Source organism: Thunnus albacares, chromosome 22, assembly GCF_914725855.1.
Source record: "Thunnus albacares chromosome 22, fThuAlb1.1, whole genome shotgun sequence".
NCBI lineage: Eukaryota > Metazoa > Chordata > Actinopteri > Scombriformes > Scombridae > Thunnus > Thunnus albacares.
In genome coordinates, this window is record NC_058127.1 from 9,589,158 (window position 1) to 9,602,451 (window position 13,294).

General features: G+C 39.9%; 1 protein-coding gene across 13 annotated transcripts; it reads right to left on the reverse strand.

Moving 5' to 3' along the window:
• Positions 1 to 1,784: 1,784 nt before the first annotated feature.
• Positions 1,785 to 12,875, reverse strand: hnrnpc (heterogeneous nuclear ribonucleoprotein C). 13 transcript variants are annotated; one of them, XM_044341108.1, is made up of 9 exons: positions 12,052 to 12,864; positions 6,479 to 6,557; positions 5,271 to 5,545; positions 4,815 to 4,887; positions 4,607 to 4,654; positions 4,088 to 4,251; positions 3,884 to 3,997; positions 3,000 to 3,193; positions 1,785 to 2,879 (listed from the first exon to the last, which is right to left on the reverse strand). In XM_044341108.1, exons 1-9 carry the CDS (start codon positions 12,158 to 12,160, stop codon positions 2,784 to 2,786), a joined length of 1,152 nt encoding a protein of 383 aa, XP_044197043.1. In that variant the 5' UTR covers positions 12,161 to 12,864; the 3' UTR covers positions 1,785 to 2,783. The 13 variants fall into 13 exon arrangements, with proteins under 13 accessions (XP_044197043.1, XP_044197042.1, XP_044197045.1 ...); XM_044341107.1 differs by having other exon boundaries at positions 4,607 to 4,657; XM_044341110.1 differs by having other exon boundaries at positions 3,036 to 3,193; positions 12,052 to 12,863.
• Between the last annotated feature and the right edge of the window lie 419 nt (positions 12,876 to 13,294).

Here is a 13,294-nt window from a genome sequence, read left to right on the forward strand (position 1 = left end):
CTACATGTGTGAGAAAGCCTAGAAAGAGAGGGAAAGTATGCTCATCGTGAAGCTCCCCTGAGTGGCTGCACCATCGATTAGTCTGGACTCGGTAAATGTTCCCCATGTAGCTGTGATCACACCACTGCAATACATTAACCTCCTACTGCACTGTTCTCACTTTCATTTCATTAATGTTTATTTAGCCACAGTCATACACACATTTGCATTATATGGTATAACATATAAGATGTGAATGAATGCTCTGTTAGTTAAACATTCATTTTCTATATGTTTCTCTATAGTTCAATTCAATGATCTTCTGACTACAAGCTTTTTCTATCTTAACTAGCGTCCCATGAAGTCATGAGGATTCACACTTTCATTTTAAAACAAAATTGATCTGAAGAGGGGACATCATCACGCCTGTGCATGTAATGTATTGCGCAAATATGTGAGCAAAGGGTTTTGCATAAAAACGTACTTTAGTGATAAGTGCACAGCATGAAAACAAGCGACTCATTGTCCCAGCTGCTGCAGAGAGTTTTACAGCTTCCTTGAAAATGCTGTCATTCATTACAAAGAAAAAAGAAGCGGCTGTGTTTCAGGCTTGTTGTGGAATTCGACTCGATGATATAATCCGGCCGTTTGATCATGAAAATGTCAGCCTCTTCATATAGTTTCTTGAAAGCATGGATAACGCTGCGCATCCAATATGATAAAGACAAATGTAAATAAAGCTCTGACAGCTTCAAAATGCAGACATACCGTATTTTTCTGTTTTGTAAGGCGACAAATGATAAAATATTCTCTCTCCAAGGAAACAAAGAAGAGCCACCAGTGCTTAGGCGACGTTTTAACAAAAGGTACTGCTCTGCAATCACTCACATTAACTGTTAACACCATTTCCACATTCTTCACCGCCACCCCCCAGCGCAAAATCTTTTCCGCTCGTCCTGTCATCTCTCCATCTGTCAGCTACTCTTCCATCTGTCTCCACTCTTCTGTGGTCTGTTCATCCATCCATCCTCTCTCCATCCACCCTTTTTCAACATACCCCCTCTGTCTGTCTGTCTGTCGCTCCCTCGTTAATCACAGTTCACCGTGGAACACTGCTGCTTATTGATTAGTTATCCCTCTTTTCCTCTTCGCATTCCTCTTCATTCCTGCTGGCTGTCTGTTCTCGCATTCATTACTCAGCTCCGAGGCCTCGGCAGACTCCCGGCAGGATAATGTATATTAATAAGGAAGCTGATGTTTGTTTGGTCATTAGTAATGAAATTGTGGACAAACAAGCTTGTTCGCTACAAGATTTATTTCCATTCTGCCTTCTAATGTCTGCTCTGTAGACTGAATCGAAAGGTTTACAAAGTTTACAATTGAGAAAAGAGTTTTAGTTCACCCAAATTATTAAAAAAATCCATATTTTCTCACTTACTTCTAGTGGTATCTTGCCATGCAGATAATTTTGGTTTTACTAGACAAATATCTCAAATCATAGGCAGATAAAGGCAAAACTATACATGCATGGCTGGATCTAAAGGTATGTGAGAAAATACCGACCCTTGTAAGATTTTTCCACGAGGTAATAAAACGCTTCAAGTTCGCTCCAGCCTCAACCTGTCCGCTCCGCACTTAAAACATCCACCCACGCAACATATATTTTAATCACATTCTCGCTCTCTTGCACAACCCATAATTTCTCTTTCACCTTTTATAAACCTCCACCTTCACCACGTCACACACACACACAGAGCCTCACAATGATCCTGAACATGTGGATGGTACCAAAAGCTCAAACAGGGTCCAACTTGGAAAACATGTTTATTCACTTTCACCAGTGCAGCTGAATGACAAACATAACATCAACAGAAACAGACGAACACCGCATTACACAAGTCAAGGTCAGTTAAGGTCGCCACACCTCGGCGACGAACAAAACTATTTTCAAAACGGTGAGTTCTTTGTTTGAGCGTTTGTGCAGTTCGACATGAGGTTTTGTACACGCGTGTTGTTGTCTGACAAGCATAAGGTGAAGGTTTTCTGTGAACAACAGAAATGAGTCCCTGTGGGCTTTTGTGTGGGCCAGTTGTGAGGATACGCTGCCACCTGCTGGTAAAGAGGCAGCTGTGCAGCAGCTGGATCATTTTTTTTTTTTTTAAATATTCATCTTTAAATTCCTTCACATCTGGGTTGTGATACCATGTCTGGTATTCTCCCGCAAGACTGACTCTAAATTCAAACTGTTGCACCTGAGCATCCTTTTTATTCCAGTTTTGTTTCGATGTCAGTAACAGGTGATAATCTGTTAATTTAGTAGTAAAAAGTAATTTGTTCATTTTTTTGGCATCAAGTCAACACATTCATCTAAAGAACCAATAAGGGCTTAGCTTACTTTCTTTCAGTTTTTTTAGACATGAGTGGCTCACAGCCCTTAGTTCAAATATACAATATGTAACATTTGTCAACTCAACGTGTATTTTGTCTGAATGTAACACATCAGTTTGCATTTATCCGATACCAGAAAATATCTATAAAATGCTCAAATAAAAAACATCTGAAAAAAAAAAAAGTAGATAAAGTCAAATGAGCAACATAAAAGACAACTGGAGAAAGAAAATTGACATATTTATGCTTTTGAGAATGTGTGTGTGAGATCTATCTACAATACATTTTATAGAAACGTCCAGTCAGTTCAGCAGATATGAGCACATGACCACTGTTGTACACGTCTGGAGTGGAGATACAATCACACACATCGTTTTGTGCATGTGTATGTGTGTGTCTGTCTGCCTGCGTAGTGTTTAGGACTCGTCTCCGTTGGCACTATCGCCGTCGTCCTCCCCTTCCTCCTGCTCGCCGTCCTCCTCCTCATCCTCGTCTCTCCCTCTGCTTTTCATCTGCGAGGAAGGAAAAGTGGACGGATATCGCTTTATTTATCACATATTAGTTAAAAACCTTTTTACAACGAAGACGAAACACTACTGTCAAACCCACACCATAACAGAGATGCTTCTCACTTGCTCAAAAGTCACTCTGTAGTTCCCGCTCCTCACCTCGTCTTCGTCCTCCAGGAGATCTCCCTCCTCCTCGGAGTCGTTCAGCTCCTGGCTCTCCCTCTCTCTGTCCCGTTTCAGGCTGTCGTCCTTCTTGCTGGAGGTGGATGAGTGGAGGGGGGACACCTCACCTGGCTCCGGTTTGGAGCTCTTCATCTCTGAGTAGATGGTGAAAAAGAGAAAGAGAGGTGGGTGAGTTCAGAAGTAGAAAGGGCCAGGGACTGCAAGATGGACACTCGTCACCATCTTCCATTACCCCAACTTATAGAGGAGGTAAAGGAGGAGAAAGTTTGTTTTCATCCTGAACAGATGTTTGGGAATTTGGCAGTAGAGAAAACTTCTGATGATGTTGCTGTAAGCTGAAATATACACACCTCTGAGCTACCTAAACTGCTGCTACTGCTAGTTAGCTTATAAAACATGGAGGTTTTATATGACTGGATGAAATTCATATATTTGAATTTTGCATATGCCTCTCTCATGACTCATGCTAGTGCTGCATGAGTCACAGAGAACATTTTGTCATTTAGAGGACGAGAATATGGTGAGATTTTCAAAAATAGGATCCTTCTGTAGTGATAGATTTGGTTTCCTTTGGTAGCAATCACACATAAGATTGTACTTTTTACTAGGGTCATATTATAGGCTTTACAGCTGTCAAATGTCATGTAACAGGCCATTTCACTCAATCACTCTGCATTCATAAGGCAAGGAAACTCCCTAAAGTAACTGTGAAGCTGATTAGCAATGATTTTGGCAGATTTTAACTAATTTCTGCACTGAATGAAACATCAGAGTCTTTAATTCAACACCAATAATTTAACGACAATCGTTTCATTTGGGCTCACCTGACTTCTTCCCGTGGTCCTTCTCCATGCGCTCTAGGCTCTCCAGCAGGTAGTCGACCTTGTGTTTGATCTGAGTGAGCTCTCTCTTGATGGTCTGCAGATCATCTACCTTCACTGTGAGGAGAGGAATAGAAGACTCTGAGAGAGTATTCAGTAGGTGCGATCGGGACACACGGTATTCGTACGTGACCCTTTGGGACCTACTCGTACGGGAAGTCCTCTGGCTGCTCTTGGAGGAGGAGGAGAAGCTGGTTTTGGTTCGTCGGCTCCCTCCTCCGCTCAGGCTGACCCTCGGACGCTTTGAGGGGATGACAGCGCGGGACAGGGGTGGAGGGGGAGGAGGCACCCGGGACTGGTAAGAGTACATCCTGAGAGTACCAAAGTGATAAAAAGTGCCAAGAGAAATGTGAGTAGTACTCTTGTAGCGTCACATAATATTAACTTTTACAATGATATTCAGGCAGCATTTTTTTCACTTTTTGCATTTTTATTGTTTATTTTAACATAAATGCTAATTCACAGAGCTCTCACTAACACTGAGATAATAAAACATTAATAGTAGCTTGTTTTTCTTTTCCCTTTTCTTACCACTAAAAAAAAGCCTTTCGCAGATGTAAAAATGAAGAAAATGTATAAATGAACCATAAAAATCACAACAAAAGACAAGAGATTTGTTGATTTAAAAAAAAACATTTTGAAAAACGAAGAGAATAGACAGCTTACCTATCATAGTAATCTCTTTGAAAGTCGTAGTCCAAATCAAAAGAGGAACTGCTGAGAGAGCGGGAGATGGTGGAGAAAGATTAACTATAGCAAAACACACTTGTCTACATGACGTATCACTGTTTGACTGTGTTTCAAAACCTGTCTGGATGCTGAATTATTGAAATAAAAAAATATTCGTCGTGAGCTTGAGCAGCGTTGCGCACACCTGTACATGTCTCCTGCAGAACGCTTCACTGTCTTTGATCTGTGAGGCTTCGGCTCACCCGCTAGGTTGATGTCTGAGGGTGGAAAAAAAAACACAGAGTAGAGGAAGGATGGATTTTAGAGTTGTCAGGAGTGGGAGGACGGGTCATGAAATTGCGCTATGAACAGAATGTGTTAAATTTCAGTTCACACATTTTATCACTCCTTCCCCTCCACCTGATTGTATGTTATCGTGGAAGGCTAACACAGGTTTTACCCCGACCATGGTGGCATTTGTCAGTAATTAACATATTTATTTTAATCTGCTTGCAGCACCACACAGGCCAGAAAATGTACATCTTTACTCAAAGGAATAGTTTAAGAGAAAAGGGAGGTTATGTGTAGGAGTCCAATACCGACAACCAGTACTTGACTCCCCAACTCTTCAGTTCCATCACCCACCCTCCCTCCACCTCACCTAACACCTGTCCCACGATCATGCGTCCGTCCTCGCCGGACACGGCCGCCCGGGCGTTCCTCTCATTGGAGAACTGGACGAAGGCGTAGCCCTTGTGGACGGAGCAACCGACGATCTTGCCGTACTTGGAGAAGATGGCCTCCACGTCGGCCTTGGTGACCAGCAGGGTGTTGAGGTTGCCGATGAAGACGCGGGAGTTGAGGGAGCGCGGGTCGGTCTTGTTGGTCACGTTGCTGGCCATCAGGCTGGAGGTGGTGGACGACGACGACGACCAACTGGACGGGGAGGGAGAGAGGTTCGTGTGGAGGGGAGAGTATGGGAGGGGAGAAGAAAAGAAGACGAAGAGATGAGGACTTCTCGTGTGCTTTGAAACTTTCTCTGATTTGCAGACTATTTCTGCAACATGGTCAACCTGATAACCTTGTTCAATTGCCAAAGTTGTGGTTCAACTGATGCTCATATGAATGTGAGAGTTCATAGTGTACAGTAGTATGGGTTTTCAACATCATTACATTGAACTTTTAGCAACATTTAGCAAAAAAAATGGGCTTAAAGTAGGTGCAAGTGCTAATGGTTAATCTCCACATTCATTTTTGGTTTATCATCTAGTGTATATACTGTATGTCAGTGAATGCCGATCGTAATTTTGAAGAGCCAAAGTCCTCAGATTGCTTGTTTTGTCAGACCAACAGTCCAAAACCCAAATATATTCAATTTACAATCATATAAAACAGAAAAAAAGCAAAAAATCCTCATATTTTAGAAGTTGGAACCAGCAAATGTTTGGCATTTTTACTTAAATAAGTAATCAATGTATCAGTTCGTTAACTAATCATTTCAGCACTAATAACAGGTCAAATCAAAGTGTGAAAACACACCTCACACACTCATTTACTTACATTAAAACAGGACAACCACATGCACTCATCCTTATAAAAAAAAATGCTGTTGTAGTGATTGATATGCACAACTCAAGGTGTGACTTTCTACCTTTTTAACTTCTACAATGAATGTGGATTCAAGTCAAGAGGGGTAGTTCTGCATATTCTACACACACGCACACACTCACTCACTCACTTACTAAATGTGTGTTTGCACTTTCATCCACTATGCAAAGGGAGACAGGGGCATCTAAAAAAGTACTGCAGGTATCAGAGAGCAGAATAGACAGATAGTGTGATCGTGGTCATGAAGCAGCCAGCACTCACTCCATTGTGTCTGTACTCTGGTCGGTGGAGGCCTGCCTGTCTGTCTGAGTCTGTTGGAGAGAAGAGGGTCGTCGAGGAACTACGAGAGATGGAGTCAGTGACTTTGGGGAGACTTCTACTACACCTCCATAAAGTTTTTTTTTTTTTTCTTAGATTTAGTGGAAAGAAATCCAAGAAATGCTTAAAAATAGGGGGGGAGGTTCTGGTCAGGAGGTGGTAGAGTAGGTAAAATGTTTTAAAAAATGGAGACGTTCATTTAAGGAAAAAAAAACAAAAACCTGTGGGATAAATGTGTGTTATGACAAAACAAAATATTGCATTTAAGTGAGAAAACTGCTTTTAATAGACCTCATACTGTCCTAATCATTCACTTATAAGCAATTGCAAAAACTTCAGTGTCACCACAGAAGGGGAAGACAATGCGAAACACCTTGCAATATCCCCGCAGTTAACACCACTAGGGCTGCAACTAGTGATTATTTTCATTATTTTCATATTGATTATTCTGTTGGTTATTTTCTCAATTAATTAATTAGTTGTTTAATTTACAAAATGTCAGAAAATAGTAAAAAATTAGTTTCCCAAAGTCCCAGATGCAACCTAAAAGGTCTTGTTTTGTCCTGACCAACAGTCAACAACCCAAACATATACAGTTTCCTATCATAGAGGACTAAAGAAACCAGGAAATATTCACATTTAAGCGGATGGAACCAGAGTATTTAGCATTTTTTCTTGAAAAAATGAGTCAACCCAATTATTAAAAATAGTTGCCGATTAATTTTCTGTCATTTGACTAATCATTGCAGCTCTAAAGACTGCTTTGCTGAAGCTTATAATGTTTAGTTTTTAATGAAACTGTGCGTTTTGCCAGAACTGTTGTTTTTGGGGTAAATATTGGTTGGTTTACCTAACATGATAGACATGTATCAGTATCTTTCAATAGTTCATGAGTCTCCTGGTGTGCAACGGTTTGCTTTTGATGTTGACCCCATTAAGTGTCTTTCAATCAGTGCTGATGAGGGTGTATTGCATGGAGACAAAAAAAATGGGGACACACATATTGGAATCTGCATTTTTTTGTCTTTATGACTGTGACACGAATGTTTTTGATCAATCAATACAGATCTTGTTCAGGATCTTGTTCCTTTTAGTACAGTTTTGTGTTTCTCAAATTGTAATGAGGACTTTCCAGACTTCTCTCCTTGCTGTTCTACATAAATTTAGGGCATCTGCGACTAATGCGCCGACCTTTCAGGCGTCAGTTGTTATAAGTCCCAAACACACAAGCTGGTCACATTAGCGTGTCACACAATTAGCAGAGTAAAGTATGTCAGCTTTACTATACTGTAAGTACAAAGAGTCCAGATTGTCATTAGTTGCAGACACTGCACAGTTATGTAACATTGCGGGTGGGTGGGTGGGGGGGGGGGGGTTGATACTACTATACACTAGCATGTGAATAACAGCCATCACAAGAATACACCCTCACCAACACTGACCGGAAGACACTTATTGGATATTTGCTTTAATAAAACTACAAATTATGACATAGAAAAGCTAAACGTTTTACAGCCTCAGTAATGAAACAATTACTCCAGGGTCATATTATAAGGTGTTTCTTTTATTTTGTCCGCTCCCCTGTAGATGAATACAGCCTTTACTTTCTTACTTTGCAAATTTTGTGGGGATTTTCTCTCCGCATCATAACACATAAACCCCATTATGAGCCAACAATGGGCCTTTTCATTGACCTTTCGTGTGCCCGTCTTGTTTTTTCGCTAATTACCTCTCAATTCTGGGAGCCATTCATCTTATAATCAAACCCTTCCGCCAATGCAAAGCCGTATTTCACCTGCCAAAACACAACGCTGCTGCCAGCTGGGCTAAACTGTAACCCAGCAGCAGTGCAAGCCTCTCCCTCTCTGGCCAGTAGCTACCAGCAGGGGATTACATGGTTTGCAGCAGGCTGTCTGGCCAAAGCTTAAAGCTCTGCTCTCCACTACATGATTTGGCCGGGATGTTTCTATTGCCTGGCAAGCTGACAGGCTGTCTACAATAACGGGTGTGTTCAGGAGGGGGACTATCACACGAGCGCTTAGCAAATGTTTCTAATTCTTTGTGGCATGTTGAGGGTTCAAGTAGGAATATCCAGGGTTTATACACAAGCCCTCTGTGTGATTGTCATGACAGGAACTGAACACAACTAATCAGGCTCTGCTGTTGAAGGACAGTAACAGAAAAAAGAGAAAGTCTTTATTTGAAGAGATGGGTAAATATTTGCAAACAGGGTGGACAAAATAACAGGAACATCTTACAATATAATTGTGTTGTAGACAGTGAAGCCCATACGTTTTCTGTTAGAGGTGTTGATTCAACATGATGATCATTATCCCTTTTTTACTTTAACTTATAAACACTGGTCCTGTTTTGCCAGTTTAATTCTCCAATGTTTGGTACATTCTATCAAATTTCGGAGACTTTACTCCATGCCACATAATATGATTTGGCGTAATAGGATTTGGTGTTTGTGTTAAGTACAGTATCTGTAAATCACAATTAAAAAAAGGAACTAAAGAATAAAGTTCAGTGTCCAGTTAGAAGTTGCATGGAACGCATCAGTTTGAATCAGCATTTAATAATCTCAACAAAAACCTGAGCTTCACAAAGGTAACATATATCACAGGACTATTAAATTCGGTCATATTATATTGCAAAGTCCTCCTGGTATTTTGCACACTCCTTGTATATCAAAAATGTAACACGGTCACTTTAAGGGTTGTTTTTACTGCAGCCAGCCTTATCTAGAGTGTCCACTTACAGTAGCTCATACCTGGTGTTAACATTTCCTATCTGGGCCTTATTGTTATGACAGCCAGCTGTTACTGGTACACCTTCAGTCCCGTTCTGGCTTGTGGGTTTTTTTTTTTTTTTAATTCAGTGGTGTGAGAGAGTGTTGGTTTAATGTTTGTGCTTCAACTGTGACACTGCAACTGCATTTCTTAGGAATCATGCTTGAAGACAGACGAGCCAAAATGACATGAAAAGCAGCTTTGCAGCAGGTACGGATGTGCCACCTATATGCAGGCGTGTGTAGTTTTTGTGGGGGGGGGGTGTTTATAGCAGAAATGGTCAAGGGGAGTTAACCTGATAGTTTACTCATGACTGTGTGATGTTAGTAATAAAAATACTTGATAAATCTGATAGATTTGATAACAGTATACCAAAAAAAATCCTATTGCTTTTCATCATTTCATATTAGGGATTGCTGAATCAGTTAGTAATGAATGAGTGTTTAGTGTTGGCATGCATAGGCACAAACTAATCATAGGGGGTAATAATGGTGACATCAGTGTTACTGTTAAGAGCAACGCCTCTAAAAACAAGGTAACTTTGTGTTTGTGTGGGTAACAAATCAGATTTGACTCCATCAAATGACATGCACACTCACAAAAAGAAAAAAAACAACAAAACAAAAAACATTACAAAGCAAAGGCAGCAAAAATCGGAACTTTTTTTTGCCTTTGTCAGTGTCAGTCCTTAATCCCAGGACTGACTGCAATTAGCTACTGGCCTCTCATAATCAACACTGGACATGATGCCTTTGATTATCATAAATTGGGATATTGTGGGAAGATCATTTAAGAGGCCATTAGAATCAACCAGTTTAAGAATCAAGTATTTAATTTTTCTATCACAGCACAATAAAAAAACAACAAAAAACAAAAAACAAAAAACACTACATGCTACTTGTTCTAGGAAATCCAAAAAGGGAGGGGGGGAGAGGGGAAATAAGCTAAATCACATGGGGGTGAAGACAAAACTGGAATATTAAAAAAAAAAAAAAAAAAAAAAAAAAAAAAAAAAAAGATGCAAAAGTTGTGGTTAAAAATAAACAAAAAAAAAAAAAAAAAAAAAAAAGGTTAAGACCAACTTACGATTTGCTGCTGTTCAAAAAAGTGGCTTCAAAAACTAAACAGGGGAAACAAAAAAGTAATATTAGAGAAGAAGCCCTTTGAAAAATGAACTAGAACTGTTATTACAACAAACAAAGAGGGGTGTAGGGGTGTGGTGGTGGGGGGACTGGGAGGGCAAAGCAAAAAAAAAAAAACAACAAATCAAATTCTGTTGGCTCGACTTCCTCAGTGACTTCAGTCTTTATTTAATTTAAAACTAGTTTCTACCAGTCTTCCTCAGTTATGTCATTATGGACTGAATGGGAACTTTTTTTTTTTTACTTTATCGACAGAATTGATTGTTTACAAAGAACTATTGATTCATAATGAAACAAAAAAGAAATGTAAGGCTTCAAGCGTTTCCTAACATTGCACTACAGTAATAAAAGCTTCTTATATATGTTAGCCTAATATTTTAGGGTTGAGCCATTATATTAATATTTTAATACAATCTAACTATATTAAGAATTCAAGAGTTTACATAAAAAGTTTTTTGAAAGTCTTGGCTGACAGGCTTCTAGAAGATTTAAACTTCCATAGATGTGTCTGGTAAAACAGCAGCAGCGATAAATTTGGGTGTAAAAGAGCACCAACACATTTATCCTAATTATTTAATGAACGATTGATTTGTGTTTATCATACTTACTCTTAATCATAACTATTCTGGCACTGCTTTGATTTCACTTTAATGCTACACTTTCTCCAAACAGTGATGTATAAAATGTCAATTTTATGTCAAAAATAAACCCAGTAAAGGTGGCAGTAAGCACATGTACATGGCACTGACTCCCAGGACTGACACTAAGGAGAATTGCTATAAGGGTAACAACCTCAAAATAGTATAATTAGGAGTAACTCTGATAAACAGCAATTAATAATCCATTAAATAATTATGGCAAATGCACAGGTGCTCAGGTACAACCACGTTTGACTTGACTTGACTTTGACTGGTTATACAACCAAGAAGTAATAGAACAAAGTGTCTTTCTTTAGAAACTAAATTCATGTCTAATAGTAGTATAATAATATATGTATATATATGTAATAGTATTTCTGAGCATCACTAGTCTGAGGGAATTTATGGCCCCTGTTTTTTCCATCCTGCCTGCTCTCCATGCAGAGGCCAAAGGGTCGGCTGCAGAACAGCACCCCTGGAGCCTGGAGGGTTTCCTGCTCAAGGACAATTCCAGAGGACACACTTGGGGCCAAAGGGGGTGGGGTACAGTCGGGGGGGGGGGGGGGGGGGGGGGCAAAACCTGGAACTTGTGGTTTCTGGGGCCATCTTCAACTGCAAGTCTACCCTGCCTATCTACTATAAACATTTATGGCTGATTTTTTTCCTCACAGATATATATATATATATATATATATATATATATATATATATATATAAAAGCAACTGATTAGTCATGAAGCTACAAGAAAAAAAAAATAAAAAAACAAGAGCAGAGCAATAAGAGGTCTAACTCTGGTCATACAGCTCACTACAGGCCCCCGCTGTACGCTTCCTTCCTGGGTCAAAGCAGCTCCACAGCTCAGAGTAAACTGAGACCGAATGAATGAGGTTCTCAATCTGCAAACGGACTTAAATATATATATATATATTTTTATCAGAATTACCAAATGCACAATTTATGTAGCACCACTGCCACAGAAATCCCTTGACTGCATGATACATCAAGACAACTGTTGAGAAACTGTTCCTTAAAAAACACCCCCTACTTCTCATTTCGGGGAAAAAAAAAAACAAATTGCCTGAAAAATTACATCATTCCTGAGAGATCTGCTGCGGAAAATATACTGTCTCGAAACTGCCAAAAGAAAATAGGGGGGAAAAACACGTCTTATGAGTCAATATCAACGACTGCAAATCAAGTTACAGGTGGGTGTGAAACAAAGGACGAGGATAAAAAACCTTTTAAAAACATATTTCCAGAAAAAGGGCGACCCGTTTTGAACACTGTCCAGAAAAGACTGGACCAATCTTCCATATTTCTTTTCCTCGAAAATATGACCACAATCAGATAAGCAACGAGATAACACAGCAGCCCTGAAAAAAAATAGAGGTTTTAAAATGTCTTATTCGAAAAACAAAAGCAAAAATCTTGTTGTGGAAGCTACTTAAAACTAGTTTCTGCGCAGCTCATATTGCCATCACAAAATGTACGCCACTAAAGCCAACACAGTCTCAGGAATACCAGCCAGGAAAAATGCATTAAAAATAAAAACAAAAAAGTCCCAAAGACGGCTCAGAGTCAGGGAAAAAATAAAAAAAAAATAGGGGAAAAAATCTCTTGGTTAAAAATACTCACCACGAGCTTAACACTAAAAATGAGTAAAATTCAACGCTGTTTTTACTTGAGTAGGTAAATATCCGCTTACGGCTCTGCAGGATGATTGTATCACCTTGAAACCAGTGGACACGAAATGGCGTCGACTCGTACACACAACGCAAGGGTCACGCCCACTGCCCCATCCCAGTTTCTGATTGGCTGTTTTACACCTCCCTGTGTGGATATACCCTTCACAGATTGGCAGATACTTTTGCCAGTCCGGCTCGTGAGTGACGACACCGGAATACTGAACTGAATTTATTTGAGTTAAGACTTACTAATACGTTAACGCAAACATTGGCAACACATTGAGCGCGAGACTCACACGTTGAAGCTATAATTCTGTGGATATAAGATGACACAGAGGCTGTAGTTGGCAGCTGTTTGAAAGCGAGACGTCAACGCGCTGCGCATGCGTTGTAACGTAGTGGCGTGACGTCACAGACCGCCCCTCTCTGTTACATCTCTATTAGCATTCTAGAATACAGGCTACAATAGAACACAGTGAAACATTGTAACCGAATGTAGTT

Bases quoted from the DNA above. Each gene is read 5' to 3' on its own strand.
- hnrnpc (XM_044341106.1), bottom strand. From the start codon at position 12,160: ATGAGAAGTAGGGGGTGTTTTTTAAGGAACAGTTTCTCAACAGTTGTC. The intron at 3,194-3,883 runs GTGAGCCCAAAT...CCATCTACTCAG, and splicing joins GGACCACGGGAAGAAGTCAG to AGATGAAGAGCTCCAAACCG. The intron at 2,880-3,035 runs GTGAGGAGCGGG...CCTTCCTCGCAG, and splicing joins TCCTGGAGGACGAAGACGAG to ATGAAAAGCAGAGGGAGAGA.